The sequence below is a fragment of the Pipistrellus kuhlii genome, unplaced genomic scaffold (assembly GCF_014108245.1).
Source record: "Pipistrellus kuhlii isolate mPipKuh1 unplaced genomic scaffold, mPipKuh1.p scaffold_m20_p_13, whole genome shotgun sequence".
In the NCBI taxonomy this organism is placed as follows: Eukaryota; Metazoa; Chordata; class Mammalia; order Chiroptera; family Vespertilionidae; genus Pipistrellus; species Pipistrellus kuhlii.
The window spans coordinates 39,725,067-39,747,356 of NW_023425438.1; the positions used below are offsets into that span (position 1 = coordinate 39,725,067).

Here is a 22,290-nt window from a genome sequence, read left to right on the forward strand (position 1 = left end):
GTGCATCCAACCCACCAACGCACTTGTAACAACCAAAATATCTGGCATTGCCAATATTTGAAGGACAACTATCTCCTATTATAGCCATTTGAGGACCAGTGGGCTATATGTGCCTGAAACTTAGCCAGGACTGGGGAAGGACTTTGCAAATCATCAGCATGTAGGAGGTTGTGAGAGCCACTGCAATCTATGAGATGTCTTGGGATATTTGGAATGAGAAAATTAGAGGGTCAAGGCTAGAAGTACAGACCCATATTGAAGAGGGTAAGAAAAAGGGATAACAGTAAGAAAGATTTTAAAAAATGATCACTTTAGCAGTACATATACTAAAATTGGAACAATACAGAGAAGATTAGCATGGCCCCTGCGAAAGGATGACACACAAATTCGAGAAGTGTTCCATCTTTTTGTGAATATAAATAGATCCAGAGACAAGAAGCATGAAACAGACTGTCAAACCTCAGAGGGAAAGCCGGGGGGGGGGGGGGGGGGGGGGGGGGAGGAGGGAGTGGTAGTGGTAGTGGTAAAAAGACTTGTATGCATGCATATAAACATAACCAATGGACACAGACACTGGGGGAGGGCATGTGCAGGAGAAGGGGTGGCCGAAGAGAGGTCACTGGCGGGGGCGGGGGGGGGGGGGGGGAGGAGACTTATGTAATACTATGTGTAATACTTCAAAGAATAAAGCATTAAAAGAAAGATTTTTTAAAAATCAAGAGAGATAGTAGGAGAGCCAAGAAAGAAAGGAAAGGGTGGTGCAATGGCTATTGCTAATGTCTGCCCAACACCTTATCTCTACTCTCTCCTTAGACAGACGCATTTGCTGGGCCACAGTGGTTGGTCCACGGATGGCCACACTACAAAAGATAGGCCAAGTAGTCCTTCCCTGTGATTTTAACTTTGAATCTTGAAGCACGATGTTTCTTTCTTTTATTTCCTTGTATTGGAATGATGTTAATAAACCCACAAGTGCCTATGGTATGCTCCCTGCCAATGGCGAAGGTTCAGCTGGGTGGGTTTCCACGTGCCATGAGCTGATAATTACCACTTGCGCCTTACAGCACAAGAAGAGGCTCTTAAGGGAAGCTGGTGGGAGCTTTCTAAGGCACCTATAATTCCTCATGTCTTCTCAGATGCTCAACTGTCAGCTAGTGCTTCTCTGTGGAATCATGGAAGACAATCAGGGAAGCTGCACTGAAAACATCCCTTTCGTGCTGACTTCTCAACTAAGTAAATGGTGAATCTCTCCTCTCTCTCTCTCTCTCTCTCTCTCTCTCTCTCTCTCACACACACACACACACACACACACACACACACACACTATGTGAGCTGTGTGGAGCTTGCTCCGTAGCAAACAATCCAACACAGTATACTGGTACACACGTTATAGTTTCACCTGAAGTGGAAGAAAATGAGACCAGCAACCGAGAGAAGCAGAGCTGAGAGCTGAGAAAGACTAACCTTTTTGATAGCATTTGAGCCTTAAGACCAAATCATCCCTGAAGCCAGATCCCTTCCTGGTTATGTAAATCAACAAATGCTGTTAGGTATCCTTTTTTTTTTTGCAAATTAAAGTGTCCTAATATAGAAACTGAAACCAGGGGTGAATGACAGATCTACATTATAAAACTGCTTCTGTCAAGACAGGGAAGGTAACAGTGGAGGTTTCCTTGTCTTTGGCTGAAAAGCTGGAATCCTGGCATCTAGAAGTAAAGCAGTGGAACTGCTACATAGTGCATTTCTCCCAGTCAAAGCCCCCAACACCCTAAAAACGGAAACCTTATGACCTTGGTAGAAAGGCATCGGGATATTGGAGAACTGGGGAGGCCAGGTGCCCCAGAGTCTCCCCATACACCTCCACCACGGCCATCCCAGTAGCCGCTGCTTTACAAGGGCCGTATCCCAAGCCATTACCAGCTTTGGGTACATCCAGGGGATGGCAGCAGCTCCCCATTGTTCCATTTTCCTAAGAGCCAGAGGCGAAGATCGATCTGTTCACCTGAAGCCTAGGGGAGTGGTGTGATTCCTGCGCTGCTGTCCAGGGACTGAAACCACAAGGTTGGGGCCCAGATTCAGAGATGCTAATTTTGGTAATTGTTACTAGCCAATGGAGCCCCCTTCCCCCAATGAAATAATTGGGCCAGCCACTGAGGACTTCAAGCACACTGTATAGCCCCCTTGTCAAATAGAGAACTGTGATTGTTCATTTCCAAGACAGCCCTCCAAGCCTTCAAGCCCGTCTTAGAGAGCAGTTGCTAAAGTAGTAGAGACCTCAGAGACACCTCGTTCAGCAAGGGCCATTGCTCCATTTTCCAGTTTCTCCATTTCTCTCAGCAGAGGAAGTCTCCAGTCCATCCTCTCAGGCATGGTGATGAAGCCAACGGAGAGTAGGAAGGCTCTGAAGCATCCAGACTGTGGGACCCACTGTCTGTCTGGATGCTTCAAGAGAAGGGAGCAGGGGACAGAATGCACGATTCTATCAGTCTGGTGGAGGTGCTTTCTCTTCCTTCCCTGACAACTTCTCTCCATATGGGATCACCATTAGGTAATTCTCCTAGTTCTCTGTCTGCCTCACAATGAGTCAACGGGACTGTAACTTTAACACATAACCAACAAAAATGAAAAGCCCCTAGTCACCCAGGGGCCATTGCTCCATGTTCCAGTTTCTCCATTTCCAGCAATCCTCCAGTTATCTGACAAAAGGGATGCCAGTGAAGGTAACCACAGAGACAGGCATGAAACCAAAGAAGATTTTATGTAACATTTATTTTTTTTCTCCCATCCTAATTTTGGCTTTATTCCTCACCTGCCATTTCAATTCTTTTCTTGGAAATCCAAACTTGTGGGGTGTTTTGTTTTTGTTTGTTTGTTTTGTTTTTTATAACAACATGTTTAAAATCATGATTATCTAAAGTCGGTAACAAAATTTTCCGCTCTCCAAAAAGGGGGGGGGGGGGAGGACAGCTTTTATTCTTATGCAGCATTTTCAAAATACCCATGTTAATATATATTTTTAATAAACTATGTAAAATAGAACCCTTCATCCTTTGAGGTTACTGACATTTGTCTAGTTCACTGACACATCCCCCACATAATACATTAATTCTATTCATTTTCATGAATGAAGTGGAAACTATACTAAAATATAGGATTTTAATCCCTGAGGTGCCAGTTAAAATGGACGAGGTTGCAATTGCAACACAGGATTTTTTTTTTAAAAATCAGCCTTAAATAACGAGCATGGCTCATGCTATGGGCATCAGAATCCCTCCACGGCCTGGAGTCACTTAGAAAAAAATGCGTCTACTGGCCGGGCCACCGTCACCCTGCAGCCCCTAGCCCTGGCGCTAGGCACAGCTTTCCTTTCGTGAAGGAAGAACACGCGGCAATGAAGTCTGCAGGAACTTGTGGGATCCTCCGGCATCAAGAAGAAACCACAGTCCTGGTTCTCTAACCTCCGTCCACGTTGTTGGGGAGGGATTTTCAGCACCATTCCAAGATCCGGAGACCTGGAGGGATCGACTTGGGTTTTCTACTTCGCCATACATTTTAGTCAAAAAGAGGAAGCGGTCCTCCTGGCTCGAAAGTGGGGGTGCCCTGCTTGTCTCCGGGGTCCGCGGGACCCTTAGCACAACCGCGTTCAGCGCTGCGCCCACCCTCCCTGCAGCCCCGCTCCCCTCCTCCCTGCGGTGCGGGGTCCTGCTCCCAGCGGTGCGGGGCCTGCACGGACCCTAGTAGTAGCGGTTCAGGCTGCGGGTCCCCGGCACCTCGGGCTGCCCGTTCATCCAGATCTCCCTGATGATGCGCTCCCGCTCCTCCAGCCGCTGGGCGCGCTCCAGCTCCTCCGCCGACGTGAAGACGTTCTTGTTCAAAGTCCTCTCGAAGCGGCGGTGCCTCCGCACCGAGATGTCCGAGCTGCCGGCCTCGCTGTCGCTGCTGTCGCTGCTGTCACTGCTGCTCTCTTGGTCCGGCAGGAACTTCTTCCGGGCACGGGGCCGCCGCTGGCAGTCCGCGCGGCAGGACAGCCTCACCACCAGGGCAGCCAGGGTGAGGACCAGCCCGATGCACACGCCCGACACGAAGTACAGGGCCGCTCGCTCAGGGTTTTCTGCGGGAGGAGAGAGGAGAGAGCGCATTGGAGCAATGGCAGCTCCAGCCCGCCTTGGACACCTCTCACCAGGTGCCAAAGCCTGTAGAGGTACAAAGCTTGCCTTCCCACGTGACCAAATGCACAACGCATTCAAAATATAATTATCCCCCCAAGGATGAATCTGGGTAAAGAGTGTATGAGATTCTTTTCCTGTTCCTGCAACTTTAAAGTTGAAATTATTTCAAAAGGTTGAAGGAAATAAAAATATTGAACACCAAGATATCATTTCATGAAGAGCTGTACTACTTTAAAGTTTATTTTGGCCTATACTAGAAAAATGTTTGCCTTTGAATTTACTCCTACAACTTCCTGAATAACCTATTAATCACATTTTGGGGGCTTCTTTCTTCTTTCTTCTCCCCCTCCTTCATCCTTCCACTCTTCCTCCCCCCACCCCCTCCTCCTCCTCCTTTATGATGACAAATCTATACTAATAAAAGCCTAGGTGGCCCTCATGTCATCACAAGATTGCCACCCCACTGTGTCACAAGATGGCTGCCACAAGATGGCTGGCAGGGGAGGGCAGTTGGGGGCGAACTGGCCAGCAGGGGAACAGTTAGGTGTCAGTCAGGCTGGCAGGGGAGCAGTTAGTGGGCAATAAGGTTGGCAGGTAGAAGTGGTTAGGGGCAATCAGGCAGGCAGGCAGTGAAGAGGTTAGGAGCCAGTAGTCCTGGATTGTGAGAGGGATATCTGACTGCTGGTTTAGGCCCAATCCCACCGGCAGTCAGACATCCCCAGAGGGGTTCCACATTGGAGAAGGTGCAGGCTGGGCTGAGGGACACACACACACACACACACACACCCCTCGCACAAATTTTGTGCGCCAGGCCTCTAGTTTATAAATAAAGGCAAGGCCAAACTATCTTGTTTATTCTAAATATAGTATCACAGGCTTTGTCAACAAGTGTAGGCAGCTTCCAAGACACCCCCTACCTGTTGGTCTTACACTCTTATGCAAGTACCTCCCTTTGAGGGCTGGACCTAGTGGGCTAGACCCAGGGTCTTACTTCTAATAAATAGAACATAGCAAACATGATGGATGAGTCTAAGATTAGGTGACATAGACTAACTTCCAATTTGCTTGTGCTCTTTCTCTCTTTCTCTGGCTTTTCTTAGTTGGTCACTCTGATGAAGCCAATTGCCATGTTGCAAGCTGCCCCACAAAAGCCCACAAAGCAAGGAACTAAGCTTAGACCCTGGCCAACAGTCTGTGATGAACCGAATCATGTCAACAGCCATGTCAGTGAGCTTAGAAATGAATCCCCTGATGGAGTCTTGAGGTGGCCGCAGCCTTGGCCTTGAAAGCAACCTGGTGGGAGACCTTGAACCAGAGAATCCGCTAAACCAAACCCAGATCCCTGACCCACAGACACTGAGAGATAGTAAATGTATGTTGCTTTAAGTCATTAAGTTTTGAGGTCATTTTCCATGCAGTAATAGATCATTTATATAATCATGTATTGAAAGCCAGTGTAGTCACTTTGGAATGACCTCAACAGGTTAATTTGCAGAGGAGGAATTTGAGTCCTTCCTTGGTGAGAGAAGAAAATAATCATCCTATATCGCTTCTCGGCCTTTTGGCTAAGATCAAGTGTAGTATCTGTTCTTATCAGTTTAATATCCGATACATCCTCTATCCAAGGACAATATATTAAATGGATTTTTGAAGCTGGGAGATGGAATAGGAGTTTGCTCTGTCCACTCCATGCCTCGACCGGGTATTGCAGTACCTCCGGGATGATGCACCCCCTTCGGGGATAAATTAAAAATAAATAAATAAATAAATAAATAAATAAATAATCATCCTATAGATAAGCAATAGGCTTAGTGTGTCCAGTGATGATCCCTATATGATGTGCTCAACCTAATGAGAGCCTTTGGGTGAACAGCTTTCCCTTTGTAAGTAAGTATGAGAACATGGGACATGCCTGGCCTCGAGTCAGAGGCCTTGGTCAATCTGACAAAACCTACAACTGACACCAGTAAATAAGTTTTCCATAATCTATATTCACTGGTAATTATGAGTTAAAATATACATTGTTTTCTAAATTTAAGAATGTTTCTTATAGAGATTCCCAGACAAATAAACAACATTTTTTTAAACTTTATTTTTCATCCTCGCCCGAGGATATGTGTATTGATTTTAGAGGGAGAGGATGGAAGAGAGAAATCAATGTGAGAAAGAAATATCAATGGGTTGCCTCCAGTACATGCCCTGCCAGGGATCGAACCTTTGGTGTATGGGACAACTCTCAAACCAACTGTGCTACCCCACCAAGGCAGCATTCTTTTTCCTTGTTGCAATAATGTTGTTTATGCAATCATTTTCTTATTGTTTCAGATTTTTCACTGTTATGATCAATGCTAGAGTCAGCATCTTTGTATACATTTCCTTATGTTCAAGAATTATTATTCTACAGGTTAGTTATCTAGAAATAGTTGCATCAAAGCACATAAGCATTTCAAAGTTTTATGCTTTTTAAACTGTACCCAAAAAGATTCTATCAATCTAAACACAGCATATTAAACATACGTGTTTATTATCCCTTCTCTCTGAAATCCCCACCAAATGATAGGAATGTAAATAGAATAAATAAAAATCAAAGAGAAGAGTAGATAATAACGTAGAAAACATAGTCAATAGAGAAACTTGATCTATAGCACCACCTTCTGGAAAATAAAAGAAAGGTTTCCAGAAACCAGCCAGGTGAGTTGTAAAAAGCAGAAATGACATAAAAACTTAAGAATTTTGTTACAAGCCGAAACCGGTTTGGCTCAGTGGATAGAGCGTCAGCCTGCGGACTGAAGGGTCCCAGGGTTCAATTCCAGTCAAGGGCATGTACCTTGGTTGTGGGCACATCCCCAGTAGGGGGCGTGCAAGAGGCAGCTGATCGATGACTCTCTCATCAATGTTTCTGACTATCTCTCTCCCTTCCTCTCTGTAAAAAATCAATTATATATATATAAGAGATTAAAAAAGAATTTTGTTACAAGAAGCAAGAAGTGCAGAACAGGTATATAAATACAAGGTCAGAGAGTATCCCGGATATAACAGAATCAACAGTGTACCCCATGTGAAGACAACTTGTAAAGATTTGAGGAGGTGTCCACTACATCAAAGGCAAAATCAGCAATGCAAAACTAAGGAACATGAAAAATAAATAAAACACATCATCACCAAAAGATAATAATCTTCCAAATAACTGAGCTCAAAACAGAATCTTGCAGTCTAGTGGATAAAAAAAAAATTTAATAGCTGTTTTGATGAAACAGCAAGAGTCAAACACAAAAGACAATTAAACAAAATCAGGAAAAGAAAATACATAAACAAAATGGAAAGTTTATCAAAGAAATAGAAACTATAGAAAAGAACCAAACAGAAATTCTGGAGCTGAAAAATTCAATGATTGGAAAAAAATCAATACAGGGAATCTGCAGCAGAGTAAATCAAATGGAAGACAGAATAAGCAACCTAGATGATAGAAACCTTGAAATAACCAAATTAGAGGTGAATGCGGGATGGGGAGGGGGAGGATGCAAAACAGTAAAGAAAGCCTATGGGATTCAATCTTATAAATATTAACATGATTTATGTTCCAGAAAGAAAAAAGAGGATGAAGCAGTCAAGAAGTTTATTTAAAGAAGTAGTAGCTGAGAACTTCCCAAACCTGGGGAGAGCCTCAGACATCCAAGTTCCCAAAACTAATAGATCACCTTCTACCTCAACACAAAAAGATCTCCAAGATACATTATAATGAAACTGTCAAAAATCAAAGAAAAAGAAAGGATCCTGAAAGCAGCTGAGAAAATATTGTAACCTCCAAAGGAACCCCCATTAGACTTTCCACAGATTTCTCAGCAGAAACCCTACAAGCTAAGAAAGTAGAATGATATATTCAGAGTGTTAAAAGGAAATAGTTGTCAGCCAAGAATACTCTATCTGGAAAAACTATCCAGACCTGAAAGAGAAATACTTTTTCCCGAGAAACAAAAGCTGAGGGACTTCATCACAAGAAATGCTGAAAGTTCTTCAAGCTGAAATTTTAAAATGCTAATTAGTGACATAAAAACATATGAAAGTATATAACACACAGGTAAAGGTAAATATAGAGTGAGACTTAGAAAATTCTAGTTCAGTGTGTTAGCCACTTAACTGTAAGATAAAAGTTAAAGGAAAAGAGTAATAAAAATAACTCAATTACTATCATCTGTTAATAAATATACAATATAAAAAAAGAGGTAAATTGTGACAGCAAAAGTATAAAGAGGGAAGTAAAAGGGTAGAACTTTTGAATGCAATTCAAAGCTTTTACCAATGCAGATGATGTTAGCTGAGGGCTTGGCATTTATGATTTTACTAAAGGTCCCATGAATGAAATTCATGCAAGGGGCTCAGCCCTGGCAGCCCCTTGCAGTCCTGACTTCGTCTAGAAGATTGTCTGTCCTGCTGTTCCATCTAATTAGCATATTAGCTCTTTATTATATAGGATTATATTGTGGTGTGTTCCTTTTATACCTTATTTGTTAAGGATTTTACCATCAAAAGATGCGGTAGTTTGTGAAATGATTTTTCTACGTCTATTAAGATGATCAAGGACAAAGAAGGAGAGGAAATCACTATCTCATAGAGACACCTGCATTCCCATATTCACGGCAGCAGCATTCACAACAACCAACAATAGAAACAGCCTAAGTGTCGGTCAGCAGAAGAATAAATAAAGAAAATTCAGCCATAAAAAGGAAAAAATTCTGCCATTTGCAACAACATGAATGGATTTGGGGAGCATTATGCTAAAATTGAGATAAATTAGCAAATCAAACACTGTATCATATCACTGATATGTGGATTAAACGTTAAACTCATAAAAACAGGGTAGAATGCTGATTTCCAGGGGCCGTGGCGCAGCGGAATTGGAAGATGTTATTTAAGGGTACAAATCTGCAATTAGGAAATAAGTTATGGAGATCTAATGCATAGTGTAGTGATTATAACTAACAACACTGTATTACAGACTTTAAAGTTGCCTAAGAGCAGACCTTAATTGTTCTAGCATTAAACAGTGATAATAACTGTGTGACAGGCTAGAGGTGTTAGCTAATGTGATGATGGGACTCGTATTGCAATGTATAAATGTATCAAATCAACACCTTGTGACTGTTGATCTACACGATATTATATATCAATTCTACTTCAATAAAAATAAATTAATGAATGCAATGAAGGAGGCTGAAACTGGCTCTGCCCAGTTGATATTCAGCAAGCACTGGGAAGATTGAGAAAGCTCTTGCCTCGAGGAGCTTAACATTCCAGCAGGGAAGCTGACCCGTTGGTGCCAGTACCAAAGGATCTCTGAAAACACAAAAGTGAGTAAAAAAGTAAAGTTGAGCCAAAACCGGTTTGGCTCAGTGGATAGAGCTGTGGACTCAAGGGTCCTGGGTTTCATTCTGGTCAAGGGCATGTACCTTGGTTGCGGGCACATCCCTGGTAGGGGGTGTGCAAGAGGCGGCTGATCGATGTTTCTCTCTCATCGATATCTCTGACTTTCTATCCCTCTCCCTTCCTCTCTGTAAAAAATCAATAAAAATATATATATTTTAAAAAAATGAAACTAAGATATGGAGATCTGAGAGGGCTTTCTAGAAAAGATTTGCAAACCGATGCTTTTACCAGAGTGGAAACCCACCAGGCAGACCTGCATTTGAAGCCTCAGCTCAGCCTCATCTTTCAAACAAAAATAACACTACCTGCCTAGCCTGCTGAATTGTGGTAAAGGTTAAAGGTACAACCGGTGACCAGCATAAAGGGATTATTCGAGATCCTGGCAAAGAGAGGCATTAAGTAAAAAACTCACTGTTTTCTTTCTTTTTTAAAAATATTTTTTTATTTATTTCAGAGAGGGAGAAGAAGAGATAGAAGCATCAATGATGAGAGAGAATTAATGATCAGCTGCCTCCTGCACTCCTCCGACTGGGGATGGAGCCCACAAATACAGGCATGTGCCCTGACTGGGAATTGAACCTGGGATCCTTCAGTCTGCAGGCTGATTCTCTATCTACTGAGCCAAACCAGCTAGGGCTGCTTTCTTTCTTTCCTCCCTCCCTCCCTTCCTCCCTTCCTCTCTCCCTCCCTCCCTCCCTTCCTTCCATCCTATATCTATCTATCTATCTATCTATCTATCTATCTATCTATCTATCTATCTTCCATCTACCTATCATCTCTATCTTCCTCTCTCCCATCCACCCATCTATCTAATCTACCTGTTTTCCTCCCTCTTTCCCTCTCTACTTTCCTTCCTTCCTTTTCTCATCCCACCCTCTCATCCCTGGGTGTCTGTCTCTGTCTTCTTTCATATCCTAAACTGAACCTTGGAAGCCACTGTCCTCCCTCTAGCTTAACTAGTCCATCCTATCCTGCTAGGGTAGGAGTGTCGAACTCAATCAGAGAAGGGGCCAAAATCTAAAATCCAGCCTAAATCGCAGGCCGAATGGTTTACTGAACAGTCGTAAACTGTCATTGTGATGGAAACGCAGCGGAGTGCAGTGATGACAGCGCGGTGCGGGCCACATTGCAAGGCCTGGCGGGACGGATTTGGCCCGAGGGCCTTGTGTTTGACACGTGTGCTAGGGGATCAGAAAACATCCTCTTTTGCCTCCAGCAATCTCAGACGTGGACTCCCAGAGAAGCCCGAGAAAAGCAACCTCAGAGGACCAGGGAGTCTACGGGCCTCCCCGGGTCTGCGAGGTGACTCAGGGCTCAGGTTCAGAGCTAATATAAACTGTTTTGTCTTCCTTCGTCATTCTTCTGCCAACATCAAAACTGTAGCTCTGTCGTGTGGTGTTTTTCCCTTCTCCGCTCCAGGTCACTTCCTCTTGGCAGTGACCTACCCTGGTCTTGAGCGGATCCAGACAGCTGTTAATGGCCCAGGAAGCTGTGTGGGGAGGGCTATTGTCGTTGTCTTCCCTCCATAAATAAAAATAAATGTATTGCTATATCTTGCTTCCTGCAGGGTCATTGTTTTCCTGGGCAGGAAGAGGCTCTCGGTGGAGGTCCTGGGGCTAATATCATTTGCACCCCCAGGGTCAGACCAGACCATGCCCTGCAGACTCTCGGGGCCGGAAATCAGCACCAGGCCCGGGCCGGGTCTGCGGGTGGCCCTGCAGGTGGAACATGTATTTCCCTCCCTGAACTTTCTTGTATGGCCCCAAGGCTTGTAATCCCTTCCGTGGAAAGAAAAAAAAAGTGTTAAAAATAGGCCTTCACGATCATAATGGGAGCCTGTGTGGAATCAGGGAGTATTCAGCATAATCCCCTCTCTGAACTTGTAAGGCATTACAGGATGTCTCTTACTGGGGTTCTGCCCCTCCGCATTGAAGAGTGAAGACTCCCACTCACCCTGCTGCCCTCCCGGATTGCTGGAGAAGCTTCTTCCTTCTCCTCCCATCCCTGGCCTGCTGTTTCCCAGGAAGAAGGCGTGCTGGGGAGTCACTGTCCCCATAGGCGAGCTTGGTGTATGCTCCTTTGCTTCCACCTCTTTCACTCCCCCACCCCCTTCCCTCTTTCTCCACCCATCATACTCCAGCAAAAAGCACCCTAGAAAAGGCCTGTCCACTGCCCGGCCACCCTCCTGACCCAACCACTCACTTTTCTTTTCTTTTCTTTTTTAAAAAATATATATTTTATTGTTTTTTTTACAGAGAGGAAGGGAGAGAGATAGAGAGTTAGAAACATCGATGAGAGAATCATAGGTCAGTTGCCTCTTGCACACCTCCTACTGGGGATGTGCCCACAACCAAGGTATTATACACATGTTTTAATTCAGTAATTAAAGAGATATAGGCCACGAGCAGGGCACTGTGCTGGATGCTCTGGAAATCCAATGTGACTCGTGGATTTTGCCTTCAAATGTCTCACTGTTTATGTGGGGAAAATAGTGGTTACGTAACTAATTGTCATACAGCTACATGAAGTGCCGCCTCGTTTGACCGGAATCAAACCCGGGACCTTTCAATCCGCAGACCGATGCTCTATCCACTGAGCCAAACCAGTTTCGGCACCACTCACTTTTCTTCCCCTGCAGTGGGGCAGCCCTGCAGCCCTCAGACTCAGGGGAACTGGACAGAAGCCCTGACCCATTCACTCTCTGATCTGGCCTACCCGCTGCTGACAGGGATACTGTATTCCGTCTGATGCTTTTCCTGCTCCTTTGAGTCTGAAAGGGAGGAAGATTGTGACTAATTAGCCCCTCCAAACGAGGCGGCACTTCATGTAGCTGTATGACAATTAGTTACGTAACCACTATTTTCCCCACATAAACAGTGAGACATTTGAAGGCAAAATCCACGAGTCACATTGGATTTCCAGAGCATCCAGCACAGTGCCTTGCTTAGGGCCTATATCTCTTTAATTACTGAATTAAAACATGAATAATACACGAGTTCTAAAAGTCCAGTGAATAGTGTTATTAAATGTGGGTAAATATGTATATAGACGTATGTAAGTGTTTTTATGCACGTGCATGTATATAGTATATATAATAGTGTAACATGAGAAGAGTAGAGGATGGAAAACATTTATAAACTCACTATAATCTCACAAACCGGGTAGGTAGTAAATTGAATTTCCTTCTCTTCTATTTCCCCTCGTATAAATTTGTAGATATTTATTTATATCTCCTTGATTATAGTACAGAGATTTCCCATATAATCCCAGCCCCACGCATGTCTAGCCTCTCCCATTATCAGTATTCCCCTGCCAGAGTGGTATATTTGTTGCAATTGATGAACCTATATGATACATCATTATCACCCAAAGCTCAGAGCTTACACTAAGGTTTCCTCTGGCTGGTGTACAATCTATGGGTTTGGACAAATGTACTAATATGGTGGCATGTTTTCACGTCACTAGAGTGTGTTCACTGCCCTAAAAATCTCCCGGGTCCACCTATTCCTCCCTCCCTCCAGGATATACATCTCCCGCAGTGTCCAACTTTCTTTACTGGCCCATCACCTTCCCCTCAAGAGGCATAACAATGGCTACACAGCATTCTACCCCATGAACCCACCCCGAGTTACTAAAGGCATTTTTTTATCTTTGGTTATCTAGGGTGGCTACTTTTTTAAAACTAAAAGTAACGATGGAAGAAATATTTTTGTGCTTCACACACTTCTAATTTTGCTCGTTTCTTTTAGTTACCGCCTTGTAGTGGATTCTTGAAAAGGAATCTCTGTATCAAACGGGATACATACTTTTATGCTTTTTGACACACATTGCCAAGTAGCTTTTCATAGGCGATACATTCATTTGTCTTACCATTAGTTGTGTATGAAAGTACCCCTTCCACCAAACCCTCTCCAGAAGGGGATAGCCCACTGCTAAAATTTACCCCCAAGACTTTATAGGTCAATAAATGGTTCCTTTATTTATCCCACAAAAATTTACTGTGGGTCTGTAATGCCTGTGGGGCAAGAGCCATAAAGATTTTCAGCCCTCACAAGATTCCCAGTATAAAGGGAAATAATGTAAACCAGAAACTACAGTACTTTCTGAAATCCCCACGTTTGAGACCATTGATTGAGTTGTGGTGAGTTAGGGTCCCCTGCTGAGAGGAGACCGCCTTCTTCATGACAGGCTCATATGAAAAGTGATTTATTTTCTGGCTAACTGCTACATGCCCGCACTGCTGCACTAGCAAAGAATTTTGGTTAAATTAAATTTAAAAAATTATCCCCCAAAACTTCTGAATTGAAAAAAATTACCATAAGAAAAGTCAAAAGATAAGTGCCAAATAGGAAAAATATTTGAAATATGTAACAGAGGCAAAGAACTGATATATAAGAGCACTTAGGGAGAGCATCAAGAAGACCAACAACCAATAAAGAAAATGGACAGAAGACACGAATAGTTCACAGAATAATAAATACAAATGGTCCTTAAACATATGAAAAGGCGCTCACTACAGCAGGGGATGGCACACTACAGCTGGCAAACCAAGCCTGGCCAGCCAGTGGCGTTACTGGCACTGAGCCATGGGCATTCACTGATGTTTTCTCTGGGCCTGCCTTAGCTACACTGCGGAGCTGAACAGTTAGAACAAGGACCCTACAGCCTGCAAAGCCGAAAGTCTTTACGATCTGACTCCTTTACAGAAAAAGCTTGCTGACCCGTGACCTAGAAAAAGAGAAATTAAATGACATTTGAATGTTATTTTTCTTCCATCAGACTGTTGAAAATTCATCAGTCTGAAACTACGATTGCAGGACCTTCTCATACTTCTTATAAAGAGTAAACTGATAAAACTCTTTAAATGGCAATTTGGTAATATTTATCTTTTTAAAACTTTTATTTATTCTAGTTCATCTTCACTGGAGTATATTTTTTCCATTGCTTTTTTTTAATTTAAATTAAATTTTAAAAAGCAGTCATTCCATTTAAATTTTCCAACAACCTTATTAGAAGTTATCGCGGTTATTATTATTATTAACGAAATGAGCACTTTCATTAGAAGTTATTATAGTACGATCCCAAGGGGTAGCTTGCAAATTGTTGAAACAAGAAATGCTGACTCCTCCAATCCATGTGCTAAGATAGAAGGAAACAAGAAGTTGTGTACGGAGAACACCGATGGGCCCTGCGCCAAAGTGGGGAGTGAAGGGAGAACATGACTCTGAGAGAGTTCTGAAGACTGGGAGCCAGTTAGCCTGCCGGGAAGAATTCTTGGAAAAGAAAATGATTGTGCAAAGCAAAGAGGCGAGGAAGGCTCTGGCAAATGGTTTAAAGAGACTAGAGTGAAGCCTTGGTCAGGGAGGGCTATAACTAAATAAGGGCATGGAAATGTCAAGGTCAGAAACGAAAAGCTCTGGGAAGGCACAAAACAAACCGCTCAGATGGGAGTGCCTCAGGCCACCCCCAAGCCTTTTCTCCCCGGCTTGCCTCCACTCGAGAGCATGTTCTTTCAGCTCCAGCACTATTGATACCTTTAACCAGTTAATGCTTTGGTGTAGGGGGTTGTTAAGTGTTTCGATACCTGCTAGATATCAGTGGCAGCCATCCCTCCCCGCTCCAGTTGTGACAACCTAGAATCCCACCAGAGGGCAAAATCACCCCTGGTTGTGAACCACGGGTTCAGAGGTTAAAAAAGTGAAAGTTCTCATTTTTCCTGCCTCTCTTGCAGCTAGAGATGGCCATGTGACACAGTTCCTGCCAATGAAATATGAGAGCAGATCGACTGGAACATACTTGCTTTTACTGCCTTCTTTTGCTCTTGAATGAAGACAACAGCAGCAGCAGCAGCAGCCACTTTGCAGCCACGAGATGACACACATAAAAGAAAGACCGTGAAAATCACACTGAAGTTCATCCCTACATAGTTGAGTCCGTGGACGAATGCTAGCAAGCACCTACCTCCAGACTTCTTGTTTTGTGGGTAAGATAACGCCTGTGCGTTTAGGCCCCCAAGTTAAGGTTTTCTATTATATGCAGCTGAAAACAATTCTATAATTGTGAAATCACACAAAAGTTTTTGGGTTTTATCGCAGATATAGTGAGGATCCACTAAAGGTTTCTAAATAATAGAAAGAATTGGGTCATCACACCTACATCTTGAAAAGATCATTTCGCTACAAAATACAATTATGAAGCAAGATTGGAGGCAGGTGACCTAGGAAATGCCATTCTGGCCAGGCAGACAAAAACACGATGGGGACTGAACCATCTCAGCAGTGGTGAGAATAAAGTGGAGAGGATACATTCCAGAAACATTAAGCGGCAAAATAGACCAACCCTAAGCAATTGGACATAGATAGGCAGTGAAGAAGACGTATCAAAGGCTAAAAATTATATTTGTTGTTAGGTAATGCCCTAGATGGTACACAAAAGAAGGAACATGTTTAAAGAGAAGAACAATATTCCATTCTAGCTAGTTTGAATTTCAAACGCTTATGGCACATCCAACTGGTAATGTAAATGGCATTTAGATACACAATTTGAAAGTCAGGAAAGAGAAAGATAGCAGTAATTTTAAAAATATGTGTATGATAGAACTCAAAAATTTAAGTGCCAATAAAGTAATATCACTTAGGACTTAAGTAGTATCAATGAAGTATAGGATACTTAAAATATAGCTCAGAAAAGAAAATGAAAAATACACAGACAGATACTCACACAAACCCAGCATCCAGGTATAATTTACAGTAAAATGTGGTTACATATACATGTAAACACACACACATAAATGGTATTATACCTCAAATGCTGAATAACAGGCTTTATTCAGTTAACAACGTATCATAAACATCTTTCTACTTCCGTTAATATTCACTCAATTTTCTGATGTTTTTAATACTATAAACAGTTCTGAGATCAACTGTCCTCATGATAAAATTTTTACCCATATTCCTAATTATTTCCTCAGGATAAGTTCTGAGATGTGGAATTGCTTGCTCTATGGTATACGTGTTTTTAAGGCTTTCTTTTGACAGATTCTCCTAAGCCATTCTCTAGACAGGTTATAGCAATTTACAATCCCATCAGCACTACATACGAGTACTCATCTCCCCACACTTTTCCCCAAAAAAGAAGTTAAATACTTAATCACTCAAATCTTTGAAAAATTTGTAAAATAAAATGTTAATCTGATTGATGTTTTCCTTCTGCATTTGTTTAAGTGCTAGAATTTGAGCTGTTGGTGTTTTATTGGCCATTTGTATTTTTTCTTTGGTAGACTGCTGTTTCTTGTCCTTTGTCCCCTTTCCTTTTGGTATATTTACCTCTTATTGATTTGTAAGAGCTCTTTATATGCTAGAAACTTTAACCCTTTGTCAATGCTACCTTTCTTAGTTTGCATTTGCATTTAATTTGAGGGTTTGTTTTCATCAGCAGATACTTGAAAGTATTGGAATGTTCATGGTTTTGAATTGGCTATTGTGAAGAATGGGAACAGGATGTATCCAAAAGCAACAGAGAGACTGAAGCCGATTTGAAAGGCTCAGCTGAGGTTGGACATCATGCATTTTTAATGAGGTCAGTCTGCAAAGCTGGACCAGCGTTTGGTTATCTGAGTGCAGAGGGAGAAAGTAAGATTCACGCAAAGTTTGTATTTGCTTGATTTAATCAGACCCTGCACTAAGGAATGAGGGAATTATGCGTATGAGCAAGTTTGTTGCTGAAATAATGGATCACATGGGGCAAGATAAGAGATAACAGAAGTGCTGGGAAGGGTCAGGGCTGCCCTGTAGTTGAAAGCCAGACACAGCAGAATGAGATCCTGAGAAAGCTACAAGGTAGGAAATGTTCTACAATTTCTTTCCAGCAAACTTTTCCTATTGCTTCTGCTCCATTTATTCTCTTTCTTCTTTTAAAACAACCATGTATTTGTATCCATCACATTTACCATCACATTTTACAGTTTCTTTATTCATTTCCTTCACAGTCAGGCAGTGTTCCCCATCAAAATCAGAATCGATGTTCACCCATCGCATCTATTGATTGGACTGAGCACATTTTATTTCAGTCAATCAATGTTCCATGGCCCTGCATCCTCTTTTTATCTTAGCCCATACTTACTTAATAGAAGCATTGTCTTCCTGCCTCGCAAGCAATATTTAATTCCAGAATATAGGGTGGGAAGGAGAAAAGTTGAAAGAGAGCAAAACAGGGCTGAGCATCCTTTCAGCCTTAATAAGATCACAAGACACCCGGTAAACACCAAGCCATTCAATGAGTTACCACGCTCGGTGGTCACAGCTCAGGGTCATGCTGGCCAACATGGAAGGCTGCCAGGAACCTCCTGTGCCGAGAGGAGTTCCAAAGTCCAGCACCCTGCTTGCTCTCACCGGAGGTATTTTCTGATTTGCAAGTGTCCTTTGAGGCTTTGAAAACTCCAGACCCTCTCTGACAAACACTTCATTTCGGGGGAGTCTTCACTATAGAGTTGAGGAACCATATGCAAGTGTTTGTTAAAACATCATACCAGAGTTTCAAACATCGCTTTTCCAGCCCCAGTGTCCTCTTTCCCAAAATAACCTGGAAGCAAGAGCAAAGCTGGGATTCCTCTTGTGGTGGGTGCCAGGGAAGGGAGGCCCCAGGCACTGAGCTTCCTTCCCGAGGGAAGCAAGGAGCTGATTGAGGGCCCAGGTCTTTGCTGATCTTTAGGGAGAAGCCTAAACTCGAGGCACATGCAGGCTACTTGTTGCATCTTGTGAAACAGAAAGGGGCCAGCCCGGTAAGCCCCGAGAAGCCCTCCTTTCTAAAACCAGGTTGCACGTCATCCAAGATCATCTCACAAAGAGAAACCACAAGCTTCCCTTATCCTCAACCCTGCTCCCAGTTTCCATTGTAAGTAGAAATGTCAGGCTTTGTGTCTGAACTCTGAAGTCCCCACATATCAACCTTGGTTAGAGAACTAGAAAGCAAAACCGGTCCTTGCCTGGAGGATACCAGTTATAGGAGTCCAGTCCCTTTCCTTCTGTACAACATCCAGAGACTGCAGGTGAAGCAAAACGAAGTAAAAACAAACCAGCAAACAATTAAAAAAACGTACTCAAGCAGTAGAAAATCCGTTTGATCATTCAAACCAGTAAGCATTTTCATGTATTTTTTTTTCCTAAATTTCAGCTTGATTTGGGTATATTTCACCGTATTTTTAAATGACTCCAGATGAAGAGCATCTGTTCCCAAGAAATGGTCTTGAGGAGAAAGTCAGCCATCCTCCGAAAAGAGCACAACTTTGACCTGGAGATGGGACAGATGGCAGGCTCTCCCAGATCCACACACCTTCTGTCTCCGTGTCTCCCAGGTTACGAAACACCTCCCACAGCCCTGGAATGCAGGACACATGTGCACACACACACACACACACACACATACGCACATGCACATGCATATGCACATGCACATGCACACTGGGTGGGGTTGAGAACCACTGCACAGAAATGGCCAGGCTGAGGATACTTCATCCGGGTCTTTCCCATCAGAGTTAAATGCAAAGGATGCACACAATAGCCCCAAGCACCTTCATTCACTCTTTTAAGCCCAAAAGGAAACCAAACATTTACAGCAAGAGAAGCTCTTCTCCACCTCCCCAGCTGCCCAATTAGAGAACGCCACACTTCATTCTCAAACCGGAAGACCTTGCATCTCAAAACTCAGTGCAGTAGAGGCCCTCTGCTCCCATGGCACAGCCTTTCTCTCCTGCACGCGCCCTGGCCCCAGCCCCAGGCCTCAGCTCCAGCCCCGCTGAGCCCGGAGAGCTACCTGAGACGAAGGAGAAGGTGGCCAGGATGCTGCTGAGCAGAGCCATGTCCATGCGCTGGGCGGTCAGAGGCTCCGTGCTGCGGAGGACGGGCGGCCTCCACGTGGCATCCAGAGGCGCCTCCCAGGGAGGCTTCGGCTGGATCAGTGTGGTCCCTCCCTCTCTTCTCTTCTGTTTGGGAACACAAAGTGAGTGGTGAGAGCACGCTCCGCTTTCTTGAGGCTGTGCTCCAGGTAGCCTGGGCCCCACACAAAGAGCTAGCCTCCTCAATGCCAGCCAGCCTCCCACCAGGCATCTAGGCCCTGTCCTCTTTGCTCTGGAGAGCTTCTTCGTTTTCCAGGAAGGAACGCCTCCTTCCACCTCTGTTTTTCCTGGCCTCTCTCCTTTCTCTTCCCTGTATCTTCCCAACGTTACATGTCCGCACTCCTCCCTCACCCTTTCGGGTACTTTTTACTGTATTCTCCCTGTTTGCCTTTGCCCACGGTCACTTTAATCACTGCCCTGTCACCCTATGCCCAGCTGGCCCTCCGCCTGACTCTGCTTCCCCGCACCCCCGGCACCTGTGTACTTTGACCCGCTTGCCTCATCCCACAGATCACCAAGTGAGTGTCCTTGGCACTGAGTCTGAGCTGGCTGCTCCAGGCCTGCTGAAGTGGTTCCCGTTCTAAAATGCACCAAGAAGTTGGGAGCTAGGGCCCGCCCACGTGTTCATGATTCCACCTGTAGTGGGACGAGGCTATTTCAGATCCTTTCCCTCCTCATTCATTCTCCGTAGAACAAATCTCATCATTTCATTTCTGAGAGTTGTGCACCCATCTCCTCCCTTTGGCCAACACCTACTTCCTACTCAAACTAGCACCCACTCTCACCAACAGGGTCATTCTTGATACTGTGTAAATCTGACCACTTCGCTCCATAGCCCAACCCTTTAAGGAATCCCCGTTACACTTAATACAGCACACACCCACTTCCACACAAAATCTGATCCTTACCTCAGCTCCCAATTCATCTCCTAACCAGAGTCTACAGCTACACACATATATTCAGAGACACAAGCATGCCTAATGCTTCAAAAATATCATGTTTTTTAGTGCCCCAAATACATCAAGCCCTCTTATTTTTTTTAAGCATTTGATTGTGCTCTTCCTTTGGCCTAAAATGCCCACCTCCCCTGTCTGGCAAATGTTTCCTTTAAGAGAGAATTCAAAAGTTCTGTGGCAGTCCCCAAATACCAATGACTTCTTTTGCAGAAATAGAAAAGTCTATACTAAAATTCACATGGAGTCTCAAGGAATCCCAAATAGAAAAATGATATTGAAAAAGAACTAAGTTATATAAGTCTCACACTTCCTGATCAAAACTTACTTCAAAGCTATAGTAATCAAAACAGTGTAGTACTGGTATAGACAGACATATGGTTCAATGGAATAGAATAAAAAGCCCCGAAATAAACCCTTACATATGTGGTCAAGGGACTTTCAACAATGTGCCAAGACCATTCAATAAAGAAAAAAGTATTTTCAACAAACGGTGTTGAGAAAATTGGGTATCCACATGCAAAAGAATAAAGTTGAATCTTACCTTACTTAAAAATTAACTAAAAATGTATCAAGAACCTAAACGTAAGAACTAAAACTATAAAACTCTTAGAAGAAAATAGCCCAGCCAGCGTGGCTCAGTGGTTGAGCATCAGCGTATGAACCAAGAGGTCACAGTTCAATTTCCAGTCAGGACTCATGCCCTCGTTTGCAGGCTCGATCCCCAGTTTGGGGTGTGCAGGAGACAGCTAACCGAGGATTCTTTCTTATCATTGATATTTCTATCTCTCTAACCTTACCCTTCCTCTCTGAAATCAATAAAATTAAAACAAAAACAAAAACCATCGGGGAAAAACTACATGACACTGAATTTGGTAAAAATATCTTAAGATATGCAAGGCAACAAAAGTAAAAGTAGATAAATTGGACTATGTCAGAACAAAATTTCTGTACCTCAAAGGACACAATTTACAGAGTGCAAAGGCTGCCCGTCGAATGAGAGAAAATATTTGCACACCCTATATCTGATAAGGAGTTATCATCCAGATTATGTAAAGAATTACAACTCAATAACAATGAAGACAACCTAATTTAAAAATGGGCAAAGAACTTGAATAGACATTTCTTCAAAGGAGATATACAAATGATCACTAAGCACATGAAAAGATGCTTAACATCACTAATCACTATAAAAATCCAAATCAAAACCATCTCACACCCATTAGAATGGCTACCATCAAACAAACAACAACAACAACAAAAACACACACAAAGAAACAGAAAATAACAAGTGCTGGAGAGGATGTGAAGAAATGGGACCCCTTGTATTAGTTGGGGAAAGAGTAAGTTGTGGAGGTGCTATAGAAAACAGTATGGCAATTTCTCAAACAAAAAAAGTAGAATCACCACGTGATCCAGAAAATTCCACTTCAGGGCATATATCCAAAAGAACAGAAAACAGGATATCAGATATTTGCGTACCAATTATTATGAAGCATTATTCAAAGTAGCCTAAAGGTAGAATCAATCAAAGGGTCCAGCCACAGATGAATGAATAAACCAAATGTTGTATATACAGACAATGAAATATTACTCATAGCCTTAAAAGGGAAGGAAATTCTGACACAGGCTACACCATGGATGAACCCTGGGGACATTGTGCTAAGTGAAATAAACCAATCATAAGGAATAAGTACTGTATGATTCCACTTATATGAAATAGTAACTAGAATAATCAGATTCATAGAGACAGAAGTAAAATGGTGGTTGTCTGTGGTTAGGGTCAGAGGGGATGGGGATTATTGTTTAATGGGTACAGAGTACAAAGTTTCAGTTTTGTAAGAAGGAAAGT

At 43.1% G+C, this 22,290-nt stretch overlaps 1 protein-coding gene and 2 non-coding genes across 3 annotated transcripts in view; 2 read left to right on the forward strand and 1 right to left on the reverse strand.

The window, feature by feature from the left end:
* Positions 1–306: 306 nt before the first annotated feature.
* On the forward strand, positions 307–409 carry LOC118717891. The gene has a single exon (XR_004987639.1). It is a non-coding gene; the product is annotated as a U6 spliceosomal RNA (small nuclear RNA).
* A 2,341-nt stretch (positions 410–2,750) lies between these two features.
* The window catches only part of EVA1A (eva-1 homolog A, regulator of programmed cell death), a 53,969-nt gene continuing 34,429 nt past the window's right edge, over positions 2,751–22,290 (reverse strand). Inside the window, exons 4-5 of the mRNA XM_036436130.2 lie at positions 19,404–19,575; positions 2,751–4,111 (exon numbers count right to left, since the gene is read on the reverse strand). Of these exons, the coding sequence (XP_036292023.1) occupies positions 3,735–4,111; positions 19,404–19,575 (549 nt within the window). The 3' untranslated portion in view covers positions 2,751–3,734. The remainder of the gene's footprint in view (positions 4,112–19,403; positions 19,576–22,290) is intronic.
* On the forward strand, positions 5,715–5,904 carry LOC118717881. The gene has a single exon (XR_004987636.1). It is a non-coding gene; the product is annotated as a U2 spliceosomal RNA (small nuclear RNA).